Source organism: Microtus oregoni, unplaced genomic scaffold (genome assembly GCF_018167655.1).
Source record: "Microtus oregoni isolate MIOR12 unplaced genomic scaffold, Mior012 000003F_ref0000135, whole genome shotgun sequence".
NCBI lineage: Eukaryota > Metazoa > Chordata > Mammalia > Rodentia > Cricetidae > Microtus > Microtus oregoni.
In genome coordinates, this window is record NW_024543062.1 from 20,992,813 (window position 1) to 21,007,835 (window position 15,023).

Sequence of the window (15,023 nt, forward strand, 5' to 3'; positions counted from 1 at the left end):
AAGTTCTTTTAACTACTGAGCCATCTCTCTGGCCTTGAGTCTTTTATTTTTTGTTGTTTTTTTAAGACAGTTTCTCTGTCTGGCCCTAGCTGTCCTGGAACTTGCTCTGTAGACCAAGCTGGCCTCAAACTTAAAGAGATTCCTCTGCCTCTTCCCCCAGAGCGCTGGGATTAAAGGCATGCATCACCACCACCCAGGACTCTTAAAATTCTTCAATGTGTGTGTTTTTTGCCTTGCCTGCATGCCTATGAACACATGTGTGCCTAGTCCCCATAAAGGCCAGAAGAGGCTGTTGAATCTCCTGTTATGGGGTTGTGAGTTACAACACGGATATCAGGCACCAAACCTGGGTCTTCTGGGAGCGCAGTCAAGTGCTGTTAAGATCCGCCTGTCTCTGCCTCCCAAGTGCTGGAAGTAAAGATGCGTGTTGTCACCACCACCCCGCAAAGGCGTCTTTTATCCGAGCAAAGTTAAATGTCTTGGAGTATAGCTCAGTGGAAGAGTGCCGGGTCAAGTCCTGAGTTCCATGCCCAGCAGCACAACTGTTGTAGAGGTTGGTGGTCCGAGGCGAAGGCTTTGGCCCCATGAAGCTAGTGTTCTTTGTCCCTGAGCCCCTTTCCTCAATTTTCAAAAAGATCAATTGACTAGGGCATTCTATCACACAGTCTAGACCCAAGAAACGCAGACACGAGAAGAGGTGTCCCTTGTGTGTATATTTTATGTGACACGCCCACGAGCATGCGTGTGCACACACACACACACAAACACGCACACACACACATTCACACGAACTGGGAAGGAGGCTGAGAAGGAGGACAGGAAGCATCCGGGTGGCACTGGTACGGGGGAGGAAAATTGGACAAAGAGCATCTGTCCCACACCACCCCCACATCCTACCAGGAGGGGACCCAGAGCTGGAAGAACAGGGAGTGCTTATTCTCACAGAAGAAAGTCTCAAAGTGCAGTGATTTTTTTTTTTAAAGCCTCTTCCCTCCACACTCTGCCGTGGTGAAGCCCAGCCGCCTGCACAGGCTGTCCTCTAGAACCGGCCAGGACAAGGTCATGGGAAGGGCGTTAAGGCAAAAGCTCGAAAGTTCCCAGGGCCAGTGGGAAGGCAAAGACTCAGGCGTAATGGGTGCCGGGTGTTAAAGAATGGTCCCCTCTGTGGTCCAGCTGGTCCTGCAAGCGGGCAAACTCTGCCAGCTCGTTGAGCTCCTGGAACTGCCGGTCTGTCTTATGGCTGACCAGTGAGCGGTAGAAGTGAACAGCAAAGACGATGAAAACCAGGCCACAGGGGACCATGATGGCAGTGGAGGCAATGGCTGCCGCCTCACCCGGGGTGATGCCACTGCTGTTGGCGACAGCTGCTGACTCGGGAGGGGGCTTGGTCGGGCTTGGTTGGCCTGAGTGTCTCTTGAGGGGTAAGAATTTGACCCAGCAGAGCAGCACAACCTCAGCCAGGAAGAGCAACGTCCCGATGACAGTGGAGAAGGCCCAGGCCAGCTCGATGTGGCGGTGCATGCGCTCGTGCGGCGACTCTTTGACCGAGTTGAGGTTGTGGACGTTGCTCACAGCCTCAATGTTGGGGAGGATACAGGTACTGATCATGAGTGCGAACAGATGCACGGCCACCAGCACCGTGGTACAGGCACTGAAGACAATGAGCAACCCTGGGGGATAGTCATGGTCTGTATCCAGCTGGACTTCTACCATCGCCACCTAGGGAGGGGAACAGGGAAGTAAGCAGCAGGCCAAATCCTAGTTCCCTTCCCACCAACCTGTCCCTTGGCCTCTCAGATTCTGTTTCTGGGAATGATAAAGCCCTACCCACTCCAAGTAGAGAAGTAGCAAAAACTACTGACGAGGACAGCAAGAATGAATCCATTAGCTGTGTGTCCTTAGGAAGTCAGTGTCTCTGAGCCTTACCATATAGAAAATAGAGCTATTTTAACAATTAAGAGAGTTCCTGGTGTACAAGAAACATCTTCCAAATGGGAACGCTGCTGTTGTCAGTGTTGACCAGAGTCAGGGAAGATTACAGTAAAGTATATTATGCATTCTGTAATTTTTTTGTTGTTTGTGTTTTTTCAACAAAGAGTCTCTCTGTAGACCAGGCTGACTTCAAACTCAGAGATCCATTTGTCTCTGCCTTGGGGTGTATGTGGGGGGAACACAGTTTTTTCCTCTATCGTGGATCCTGGAAATCAAACAAAGCTTGATAATCTTGGTAGCTGGTACTTTTATCTGCTTCACTATCTCTCCAGATCAAGAAAACTTTAAAATACCTTAAAAATAAAATAAGCCAGGGCTGGAGAGATGATTCATCAATTAAGAGCAGTGGCTGCTCTTACTGAGGACCCGGGTTCGATTTCCAACACCCACATGACAGCTCACAACTTTCTATAACCCCAGTTTTAGAGGATCTGACACCTTCACACCAATGCATATAAAATAAATTAAAAAAAAATCAAAGGATGAAAGGATGGTGGTGACACACACCTTTTCACAACACTCAGGAGGCAGAGGCAGGTGGATCTCTGTGAGGTCCAGGCCAGCTTGGTCTGCAGAGCCAGCTCCAGGGCAGCCAAGGCTACACAGAGTACCCTTGTCTTGAAAACAAACAAAAACAAAACCTAGGGGCTGGAGAGATGGCTCAGTGGTTAAGAGCATTGCCTGCTCTTCCAAAGGTCCTGAGTTCAATTCCCGGCAACCACATGGTGGCTCACAACCATCTGTAAAGAGGTCTGGTGCCCTCTTCCGGTCTGCAGGCATACACACAGACAGAATATTGTATACATAATAAATAAATAAAATAAATGTTTAAAAAAAAAAAACAAAACCTAAAAAACCCCAACAACTACCGTCCATTACTTCATCTGGCCCCACACTGTCATAGTAAAACAGGACTCTATTTCATGTCCTGCTCGGGGACAAGGAACAGGTTGGAAGCTAGAGAAGTGAAGGCCTTCTCACATCACATCTAGGTCCGTTCTGAGAACAGAGCGCACAAGCCAACAAGGAACCAAGAGCTGCTTCTCAGAACAGACAGACTCAACCCTGTGCCTGTATCTTGTCTGGCTCAGCAGCCAGCAAGCCCCATGGCCATGTCCTTTAGCCCAAGGGCTCACACACCAGCTCCCCAAGTTCCTGGAGACTTGAGGATTTGGGGTTACCAGGGTCATACTCTGGGCCTGCCACCTGCTCTTTACACCTGGGTCTTATCAGATTTGGGTGCTGGGTGTATTGCCAGGGTCTGCCCATGTGGGCCGGAAGGTCAAGGGCAGCAAAGAGACAGGGGAAAGGAAGGCTGGGGAATGTTAACTCGGTAGAGTGCCTGCTTCCCATGCAGGCAGCCCCGTTAATCCCCAACACGGCTATACTACAGACTACGCGTGGTGGTTCATGCCTGGAATCTCAGCCCTGGGAAAGTACAGGCAAGGCCAGAAGCTCAAGGTCATCCCTGGCTACACAGCAACTTCAAGAACACCCTGAGCTACACAAGACCCCGTCTTTAATGAGAAAATAAAGCAAAATGATGGTAAATGCAGGTGGTGTGGACAAACCTTTAAAACCTGAGGGGCACAGTAAAAATAGGTTTTATTAGTACTCAATTTAACCCCTTCATTCCTATCCCAGTCCACCTGAAATGCTGCAGTTCTCACCCTCCTGCTGGAGAGACAGGCTCAGCTCCAGAGAAGCAGGTCACCGGTGGACCTGGCTCAAGTCAGAGCCATTCCAAGTTCCCCTCTAAAGCTTCTGTCCAGACCCACGCATCTTTGTAAGATAGAAGGGGTGAGAAAGATCAGAGCAATGAGATAGTCTGAGGAAAGGAGCGGATGCTGCAAACAGCCAGAACACTTCAACAGGATTTAAAGGTTTTGCCTAAGAATTGCCACGACTAGCAAGGATAATGATGCTCCAGCCTGAGAATTTATAAAACGGTTCAAGTTCATGTAAATTTGGGGCACTGCCATGAGGCATTTGACCATTGTTTAAGATTCCCTGGTGGCCTAATGCCAACCCTGAGAATTATTCTGAGCCCATGCGGGCAAGGGAGCTGGGCAACTCAGTACATGCGGGTGAGGGGCATGGAAGAGCACAAGGCAAGGTACATCTTGAGGCTCTGGCCCAGTCTCTACCTCTACCTGGAGGAGCCTGGTACTCTCAGCAGCCATACCTCCAGCCACCTCCCCACCCCCACACTTCCTCTTCCTGTTTTGGCCTGCTGTTCCGGATACTGAAACCTGAGAAAGGACAGGCAGGAGAGGCTAGAGGAGCCGCCGCAGATCCACTGGCTCCTGCCGGCTGGGGTGGAGGGAATGTGCAGAGCTGCCCTGTGGGGCTGGTGCTGGGGGTGTTTATGGTCAGTTTGTGTACTTTCCTGCATCCCAGCAACCTTCCCGTGACATCCTGCCCCCCTCTGTGGAGCGTCTAGCACACAGACCCACAACACAAGGCTGATCGTGAAACCTGTGCCGCAGCTCACAAAGCTGGGGACCCTGGACAAGTAAGCGGTTAAGGCTTCAGTACTCCAGGATTTACTTCTGTAAGACGGAGGCCTGATTTTCAATAAAAAAAAAAAAAAAGATGGAGGCCTGCTTGTGACAGGGACGAAGCGCCATAGTGAGCACAAAATGCCCTTTAAACATTGCTTGACCTAGGATAAACTTTAGAGAGCATCAATGATTCTTACTAGTTACCAGCAAGAGCATGCTAGTCTAGTGCGGTGAGGCCCTGGGTTCCATGCACAGTGCAGACAGACAAGGAAAGTGAGATCAATGCAGAAAGGCAGCTATGCTGTGCTAGGGTAGGGAAGGGGGACACAGGGCCACGCCAGGGCCTGTGTGTAATGAGGGTGCACTTTTTCGCATGGTCACTGAGGTTAAATGAGGTTTTTATGTGTAAATGTTTAGCACAGAATCGGCCAAAGGAGAAGCTCAATAAATCTTAGTTAAAAAGAAAAACAAAGAGCTAGAAGTGGAAGAGAAAAAGGGTGGATTCCCCGTGCCTGCACGCTATTCCTCACAGGGGGCCTGGTATATTTCTTTCAGAGACAGCGCGAGCTCCCAGTGTGGGTAGCAGAGAAGTGTACTCCACCCAAGACCTGGTCAACTGAACATCCCTGCACGACAGCGTCACCAGGGTCATAAAACCTGACCGAGGCACACACGGTCTAGGGCACAAAAGTCAGTGTTCTCACAGCCTTGGGCTGAGGGAAGGCTGAAGTCCCCATGGAAGAGGAAGGACCTGCTGCTCCAGAAGGAACCTGGTCACCCTCATCTACCATTCCTGGAAGTCCAGCCACACAGGCTGGCAGGATGCACACTTGCCACGTGTAGGACCAAGTTCAATGGCACAGGGCTACATACAAGAAGTGATTCTGAATGAGTAAGGGGGGGTTGGCATAAATCATGAACCCCGTGAAAACTGTTCACAGGCGTAAGTCCTCTTCTGAAAGGATTCCCACGAGGAGTATGTCCTGCAGGGTCGGGGGAGTAAGTCAGGGGAGGCCTGGCAGGATCTGGCAGCTGACATCTGGGGGCCCCAGCAGAGTCCAAGGAGATCACATCAGATCAGATTGCATGCAGCTTCACAAGGTAAATATAGCAGGGAGCAGGGCTGTTAACCCAAAATAAACAGCTCCTAGTCAGCCAGGGGCCTTCACAAACCCGGCTGTACAGGGTCCCCAGCTCCCACCAGTCGACAGACCCTCACCGGAGAAACTGGGGATCCTAGCACTGAAGCACGGGCTAAGGATGACTGATCCTGGGGAGGGCAAGGCCCGGCTGACCCGGACAGCCATGTGCCCCCTCCCACCTGAATACCACCTCTTACCTTCCTGTTGGGCTCCATGGAGACCCTGCGCACCTGGCCACTCTGGTACTTTGGAGAGAGCCCCCCCCACTTGCCTTGCCCAACCCCTCTACCCACAGTGGGCAACATGGCTTTCTTTTCCCTAGTTCTTCCAGTTCATCCTACGGATAGCTGTAGCCTTTGGGAGACCTCCAGACCCCAGGCACATGAGCTTCACCAAGCTGCCTGCCTTTTCCAACTCCATTCCAAATGCAAGCCATCGATTGAGAGATCTGAATCCAGTCCCGTGGTTTATAAACTCTCTTGACCACAGTAGCCCAGCACTCTAATAAATGTTTCTAAAAATAGATATGCACTCTTTTATGAAACAGAAACAAAAGTTTCACTAAAAACCACTTACTCTTGAAGCCTGTCAATGCAATCCATTCTTACAAGCTCGGGCTCACTACTCCCCCCCCCCCCGAGAATTCCAGAGATATCTCCTCCCATTCTGAAGGAGAGACAATACTGTGGAAATCAAATACTGTTCCATAGCTACTGGGCAAACCCTCCTAAAAGCCTGGCATTCAATCTTCCTTAACCCAAGGGCAGAAACAGAAGGGCCAGCGCACAGGACACCAGGGTCAAAGGGGTGGTGGTGTGTGCTGGACCCCCTAGCTGGCTCAAAAAAAAAAAAAAACCGGAGAAAGTCGGGCAGTGGTGGCGCACACCTTTAATCCCAGTACTCAGGAGGCAGAGGCAGGAGGATCTCTGTGAGCCTGGTCTACAAAGCAAGTGCCAGGACAGGATCCAAAACTATAGAAACCTTGTTTCTAAAAACAAAACAACCCCCCCCCCCAATCTACTGATCTTGGTGTCCACACTCATTTTTATTTATTTATTTATTGGTTTTGTTTTGACCAGGGTTTTCTCTATCATGTAGATCTTCATGTCCTATAACCTGCTGTGTAATTAGGTTGGCCTCGAATTCAGAGACACCCTCCTGCTTTTGCTTCCCAACTGTTGGGATTAAAGGCGTGCGCCACCACACCTGACCCTTGATGATGAGGCTGTCACTTCTCTGAGTAAAGGTGTCATTCTGCAAATTCAGCAAAATGGTGCCTGTCCGTCCCCCTGACTTCCCCCCGCCACTTTTATTTTTGAGACAGGGCCTCACTTGGTAGTTCAGACTGGCAATCCTCCTGTCTCATCCTGTCTCTCTCTTCACATTTTTTTATTTGTTTTTAAGATTTATTATTTTATGTGAGGATTTTGCCTGAACTTACGTTAGGTACATGAGCTCAGAGGTCAGAAGAGGGTGGTGGACCCCCAGAAGTGGAGATATGGATGGCTGTGAGCAACCATTTGGGAGTTAGGACTCAAAGCCAGGTAGGTCCCCTTGCAAGTGCCACATGTTTTATTTCTTCCGTTTGTTTTCTTTTTTTTTTTTTTTTAAATATTTATTTATTTATTATGTATACAATATTCTGTCTGTGTATATGCCTGCAGGCCAGAAAAGGGCACCAGATCTCAATACAGATGGTTGTGAGCCACCATGTGGTTGCTGGGAATTGAACTCAGGACCTTTGGAAGAGCAGGCAATGCTCTTAACCACTGAGCCATCTCTCCAGCCCTTCCGTTTGTTTTCTAAGACGGTTTCTCTGTGTGGTTTCTCTGTGTAACCCGCTGTCCTGTAGCTCTGGCTGGGCTCGAACTCACGAGATCTATCTGCCTCTGTCTCCCCAGTGCTTGGATTAAAGGTGTGGCCACCACTGCTCAGCAACCTGCATTTTAACCACCGAGCCAACTGCCCACCACCCATGCTTCAGTGTTTTGGAGACAAGGTCTTATTCACGGTCCTCCTGTCTGGGTTTCCTGAGTGGATGCCTAGCAGTTTCTTTTTCTTTGTGCTGTTAACATTCAAACCCAGGGCTTTGCACATGCCAGGCAAGTGTTCTAAAACTGAGGTTCAGCCAAGCATCCCTTTAACTTTTCTTTTGGGTCAAGTACATTCTAAAGAACAAGAAGTGTTTTTTTCCTTTTCAAGACAGGGTCTTATTGCAGCAGATTGGCCTCTCACTCACTGCTAAGGATGACCTTGAACTTCTGATCTTCCTGCTCCCAAGTGCTGGAATGACAGGTGTGAACCCCAATGCCCACCTTTTTTTTTTTTTTTTGTCTTCACTTTTTTGAGACAAGGTTTCTCTGTGTAGTAATGGCTGTTCTGGTACTCTGTAGATCAGGTTTGCCTCAAACTCAGTGATCTGCCTGCTTCTGCCTCCCAAGTGCTACTGGAACTAAAGACATGTGCTACTATTGCTTAGCTCCATCTTTTAACTTTTTTTTGTTTCTAGATATGTTTCTAATGACGTGATAGCTTTTTTGGTTGGTTTCCTGTTTTTCAATTTCAAGACAGGGTTTATCAGTAGCTATAGACCCAATCTTGAAACTCGTTTTGTAGACCAGCATCCTGAGTGCTGGGACTAAAGGTATGCGCCAACACCTCCCTGTAATGATATGATGGATATCTTTTGTTTTGTTTTTTAGAGACAGTGTTTCTCTGTGTAACAGTCCAAGTTGTCCTGGAACTCACTCTGTAGACCAGGCTGGCTTTGCACTCACAGAAATTCGCCTGCCTCTGCCTCCCAAGTGCTGGTATTAAAGGTGTGTGCCATCACCACTGGTTTGATTGTTATTTTATTAGAATGTATATATTACTTGTAGAAATACAATATAAACAAGGCTGGATGTAGCAGTGCATGACCTTAATCCAAGCACTCTGGAGGCAGAGGCAGGTGGATCTCTGGGAGTTGGAGGCCAGCCTGGTCTACACAGTTCCATGCTAGCCAGGGCTACATAGTAAGATCCTGTCTCAAAATAAACAAATAAAAATCAGTAAGGCTGGCACTAACAAGTTTTAGCAGATTGGAGACCAAAGTTCAGACCGAAGGTTGATCAACTAGAGCCCTCAGATTGGGATTTTACATAATGTTTTATAGGCCCACACCCCTCTATTGACCACACCCCTTAATTTACACAACATCTAAGGCCAATAACAGAGTGCGACAGTTACCTGGAAAACCACACTGCCCTGACAGAAAAAGCTGGCTGACCCCAGGGTTGGACAAACACTCTGTCACACACAGTCCTCCCTTGGGGGAGGGTCACCAATCAGAGCCAAGTTTAAGGGCACATGAGTGACAATGCCATAAGAACCTCATCACTTTGTAGGACAGCTTTCTCAGCAAGTGTTGTGACAAATGCTTTTAGTCCCAGCAATCAGGAGGCAGAGGCAGGAGGATCCCTGAGTTTGAGGCCAGCCTGGTCTATAGGGTGAGTTCCAGGACAGGCAGGGCTACACAGAGAAATCCCTTCTTCTGACCCAGGCGTGGCCGTATATGCCTGTCCTCCTAGCACTCAGGACACTGAAGCAGGAAGAGCAGGGGTTCCCTGCCAGATCGGGCTCCAGAGAGACACAATTTCAAAGAAATAAAAATCACAACGATCCTTTTTAAAAAAACAAACAAATCAACACTGTCCGGCTGTGGTGCTGTCTGAATCCGTCCTCTTTAGCAGCATACTTAAAGACCCTGAGATGTTTCATCAGAGAAATTGGCTAAGTTCCACTTTAACTTCATCTTTCATTTTCTTCTGAGTATCCTCCATCTCTACCCAGCACGCATCAACAGGGCACTGCCTTGGGAAACCTACTTCAGAAGAGTTTTTTCCTTACCAATCAGGGATGGGGGGGGGGGGCTCACTGTTCCCAGCTGAGAGTTCCAGAAACACGCCGCAGGCACTTGTGAAGTCTCACAAAAGGCTTCTCAGTAGGGCAGACATGAACCTCCTCTTGGGACATTCAGCAGCATTCCATTTACACGCAGCCCAGCATACAAATCCTGCATGCAGAATTGGGCATCTGGCAGGCTCCAAAGGCCTGGGTATCAACCAGCTAAGGGAGTACTGGCAAGAGGGGGAAGAGGAGAAAAGGCTCCAAATTAGACACACTAGAACTTGAGCCCTACTTTTGGCGATCTGAGCTGCAAGGAGCCCTGTGAGGTTTAAACAAGAATGAAAGAAGGGGGTCTGGGCTTGTTCCAGACACAACGGGACCTGCATGATGGCCACTTTGGCCAGCGCTATCACATTAGCCATGCCACTCCTGGGTCTGTAACCTCTGATAGCTCCTACGGCCCACACCGGAGCTCAAACTTCCCAAACAGCCAAACAAGGGCCTCTACCATAAAGTTTTAAGACCAAGTCTCACTCTATGGCTAGCCTGGAACTCACTATGTAGACCAGGCTGGGCTCAAACTCACAGAGACCCATCTGCCTTTGTCTCCTGAGTACTGGGCTTAAAGATGTGCACCACCATGCCTGGCTACCATAGTGAATTGGTGTGTGGCACAACGCCAGTCATACAAGACCCCCCATCTTGCCCTGATCTCTGTAACTGCTCTCGCCAGTTCACCTCTCCCCCCACCAACACACACCTTGGAAACTCAGGTAAACAAGTTTCCTAGATACCAAGGCAGATATCTAGGCAAATACCAATCCACCAAATCCTCACACCAACAAGATTGCTGTTATTATTACTTCATTTTACAGGTGAGACATCAAGATCCAAGGAGGTTAAGTGACTTCCACTTCCCCCAGATTGTACAGTCTGAAGAGGCTGGGCTGAGATGGACATCCCAGCTGGATAGATGCGGTCCCTGTTCCTACTCCTCTATCCTAGAGCTTCTGGGTTCTATGCCCTGACCATTCTGATGCTTGTTTTTTTTTTTTTTTTTTTTTTTTTTTGGTTTTTCGAGACAGGGTTCCTCTGTGGCTTTGGAGCCTGCCCTGGAACTAGCTCTGTAGACCAGGCTGGTCTCGAACTCACAGAGATCCACCTGCCTCTGCCTCCTGAGTGCTGGGATTAAAGGCGTGCGCCACCACCGCCCGGCTGATGCTTGTTTTCTCTCGGTGCCATTCAGAAGGCTACAGCCACTTTCCCAACCACGTGACTTCACCAAGGCAAGTCATTCACGGGGACAACCATGCTTGGAAAAAGACGCCATGGTGGTGCTTCTAGAACTTTCTGTACCTGGCTGGCCTAGGGCAAGAGCCTCATCAGCTCCAGCACTAACGATCATCTCCAGGCTCCCTGAGCTCTGAGGACGTCATAAACACTCAATAACGTCTCATGGCTTGAGGGTCTCCTTCCAACTCATTTTCCCAGAAATCTCAGCCAACTTCTGAACCTGCTCTGGAACCTGGAACAAAAGGGGGTTGGCGGGCAGAACTTGAGGAGGAAGATAATCCAAAAATAATTGATCCCAGGTCATGGAAAGCATTTTGTTTACTGCACCAGTGACCTTCCCAATTATTGTCCGCTTAGGCTAACGTTACAGCCTGCCCTCCTCAGTGGACCGGATTGCCATGCATGAGCACACAGTCCTTACGGAGTCCTGTCCAGGCTGTCGAGTGGTAACCTTAGGTACGGAGAGCTGGAAGGCAGGCTCCGAAGGACACTGCAAGATGCATATCTACCCTATGTTCAGGTTTATTCTGTATCTTGTAGAGTCTCACCAGCAGACTATACAAGAGCAGGGTACATCATCAGACCCTGAAACTGACCCTCTCCCTTCCGTGGACCCTTGTAGCGAATCTTCATTCACGTCAAGAGACTAGGATCTGCCCACCTCACATGTGAGAAGACTAAGCTCCAGACACCCTCGTCAAGTTACAGGTACCTGGCTGCTCTTCCTATGTGAAGTAAGGGTTGGCTCGATCTCCCCTAGGTGTTTTGGGAGACTCTCCCTCACTTTATGGAGGAAGAGGTGAATCTGGCATTCTAGGCACCCTGGCTGACCCTAAAGAGCAAAGGTCATGTGAGCTCCTCACTCTTCCAGGTTTGTAGGAAGGAAGCCCTCTGGGGACAGGAAGTTAGTTGTGCTGACTCACAAGCCGAGGGAGAGTAATCCAGGAAACTTGTCACTCTGTTACCATGGCATTGGGGAGGCAGGCAACCCTTCCTCTCTTGAGGTTCACTCAGTGGGCAGTGGGGGCAGGGCACAATTAGAGCTCAGACCATGTCTCCAGGGCTCTCAGAAGTCCAGCTTCACAGCAAGAACTTAGCTACCCTCTCAAATCTGCTGCCCAGCATGGAGGCTGTCCTGGGATTCAAACGCCCCCAGTCTGCAGAGTGTAGGAGAAGCCGGCGTGGAGCCGGTGTGGAATTGAGGAGCCTACTCCACCCTGGCTGAGAAAACCAAATTCCCAGACAGTGTGGAGATGCCCACGCCCACTCAGGTTATGAGCTCCGCTCTCAGTCTTCTGAAATCCTCCGCAGTCTTTAGTGGAGGCCTGGCCCCTTGCAGAGTCAAGAATGAGGACAACAGAGTAGGAGAGTATCACCTAAAGAAGGAAAGTGTCACCTGAAGGAAGAGGACACAGTGGTGGCTCACCTCCACAGACTGTAAGACTTTCTCTTTAGCGTCCACAGAAACCTTTTGGCTTAGTTTTTCATTCCCCAGGCCTGGTGCTACCTGCCTTTGGCTGGACACTGATCACAGCACTATGGTGACAGGTGGTACATGTGCCTAAGCAAGAACTAGCTGCCTGTCTGCTGACCTCAGTCAAGTCCTGTTTACCAGACTAGCTCAGCACTCAGGAGGCAGAGGCAGGTGGATCTCTGAGCCTGCCTACAGAGCGAGTTCCAGGACAGTCAGGAATACAGAGAGAAACTCTGTCTGGAAAAGAAGAAACATTTTATCATTTTGCCTGAACCAAAAACTACAGGGCAACTCCTTTATTTTCTCCAGGACAAAGTCTTAATAAGTAGCCCTGGCTTAAAGTCACTAAGCAGAATAGGCTGGCCTTGAACTTGTGGGCAATCCTCCTGCCTCTTCCTCCTGTAATTATAGGTCTCACCCAACTCTCCCTCTTTTCACCACTAAAGGGCCCTTTAACTTCATTTTTAAAGGCAAGAGAACGACTCCCCCCACCTTGAAGACACAGTTTCTCTGTGTGGTCCTAGCTGGTCTGGAACTCAAAGAGATCTGCCTGCCTCAGCCTTCCCACCACCCAGTGGCATCAGAGGAACTTTTAAATAAGTTTTTATTTACCATTTCAGAAATCAAGGTCGAGGGACAGAAGGGTGCGATTGGCCTGAGAGTGATAAGCAGGTGGCATAGCCGGGAGGGGTATTTCCATCACTCCCTCTCCTGGCCTTTTGGCCAGGCCCAGTGCATTGAGAGCCTCTAAAGCAGTCAGGCTCACTGTTGCCCTGACCCAAGACAGGGAGAGACCCAGACACTTGCAACACTCCCTTCCCAAGAAAACACTAAGGGTGCCAGCCACTCCCTTCCTCAAGGCCAAGGTTTAGCTAATTCTCAGGAAGGGGTGGGGGTGGGAGTGCTGGTGAGGGGAGGGAGATAAACTTCGTGGATGCAGGTTGACATCACCGAAAGATAATAATGAAATTGTTATGTGGGGCCCTGCCCCAGGCAAACTCCAAGTTGTCAGGCCTGAAGGTATTCCCAGAGTGAACTTCTCAAGCTTAACTGCAGCCTCCAGGGCACCTCCAGCTGCCGCATCTTGTACCACCGTCTTCTAAGGACCGACCTTCTAATCAACCTCCTAATCAAGCGAGAGCCGTTCAAGGGGAACATGTCCCACCCTCCTCCCCCACACCCCGTGACTCAGAGACAAGTTTCTGGAGAAGAAACTGAGGATGGGGAGTGGCTGTCAAACCTTAGGCTGAGGCTCTTGGAAAATGCGGGGGAGTGTGGGGGTGTGGGGGGAGTGAGAGCTAAGAGCGTGTGGAGTATGGGGAGCGGAAAGCATTAGGAAATCCCCTCCAGTATTTGATAAAGAAGCCATGGTAATACCTTCTGGCCTTAGGTGTGTGGGAGGGCACCGCACAGGGTAGCTCTTCCTCTCCATCCCTTGACACCTGTCCTCAGTGGGTCAGACCTTTTGCATTCTCCCTGTGCCCCTGAACACATACATGCAGAACAGACTTTTTAAAACTATCAACTTCAGGAAAGGAACATTTTTTGTGCCCCTAACCTCTTTGCCGCAACACGGTACCGGTCTGAAAACACCTGTGCCTGGGTATTTCGGGTCGTCTACTTCTCCCTCACAACTCAGTACCTCTTGGCTTTCCACCGGCGCTTACAACGGCTTATCCCAGCTCTTCCCCCTCACCCCAGGCACGCCCAACCCGCTCCCAACTGTGGGCCCCGTCGGGGCTGCGGGGGGGAGCGGCCGAAGCAGGAAGAGGAGAGGAAGGCAGGGCGGCCCGAGCTCACCATGGCGAAGCCGGAGAGAAGAGCCGAGGTCCGGCTGGACGCTTTGAGTTTGGCGCGGCTTAAGTAGAGCTTGCGCCAGGACAGCGCCTGCATCGAGTGCTCGTTGAGGCTCATCACCTCGGAGTAACTCTGGCCGATCCAGTCCGGGTAGCTGACGGCGGGCGGTGGCGGCAGCGGTGGGGCCCCCGAGGGCTCCCCGTCCCCACTGCGGCGGCGACTCCGGCGGCTGCCGCTGGTGCTGCTACCGCCGCTCAAGGGAAGCTCGGGATTGCTGCTGCTCGGGGGCGGGGCAGGCTCCGGATGCATGGAGTAACTCTGCGAAGGCTCGGCTAGCGGCGGGCGCCTGCGAAGGCTGCGGCCCTGGGCCGCGCCGCACCTCCGCCTGCTCCCACTCGAGTTTGTCGCACGCGGCCGGACGGACCCGATCTAGAGGCCGAGGCCGTTGGCCACAGAAGCGCTCCGCAAGTTCCAAGCGGCAGCAACCTGAGCCTGCGCGCCGACGGGCGTCCGGTCCCAGGACGGCACGTCGGCGCGCTCCACGATTGGCCGGCCCCCCGCGATTATTTGCATACACCACACCCTCTCGGATGCCCCGCCCACAAGGAGGTGGGCGGTGTCCTGCGAGTTACGTGCCCCACGCCGCCTCCTACGGCTCCGCCCACAGCCCCTGGCGAGCCTTCCTGGAAGCGCCCCACGCTGACAGGCCTCGCTTCTCATCTCTGCAGCTGCTCCTGTGGCTTTGCTCCCGGAGCTTCTGAGTTGAGCCATTTGAGGTCACCTCTGAGCGCCTCCTGAGGCCTGTTTCCTCCTTGGAACAAGGTGGCAAAAGGTCTGTTGGAAAAAGACCAAGTGGCGGTCTAGAGTTTGGTCAGTGATTATTGAGTGCCTACTGGGTGCCAACACTGTTCCAGGCACTCAGGGCAGGCGTTA

At 50.8% G+C, this 15,023-nt stretch overlaps 1 protein-coding gene across 1 annotated transcript; it reads right to left on the bottom strand.

The window, feature by feature from the left end:
- Nucleotides 1-694: 694 nt before the first annotated feature.
- On the bottom strand, nt 695-14,622 carry Orai1 (ORAI calcium release-activated calcium modulator 1). The gene is made up of 2 exons (XM_041649343.1): nt 14,094-14,622; nt 695-1,719 (listed from the first exon to the last, which is right to left on the bottom strand). The coding sequence occupies exons 1-2, from the start codon at nt 14,397-14,399 to the stop codon at nt 1,123-1,125; spliced, it is 903 nt and encodes a 300-aa protein (XP_041505277.1). The 5' UTR covers nt 14,400-14,622; the 3' UTR covers nt 695-1,122.
- Nucleotides 14,623-15,023: the final 401 nt, after the last annotated feature.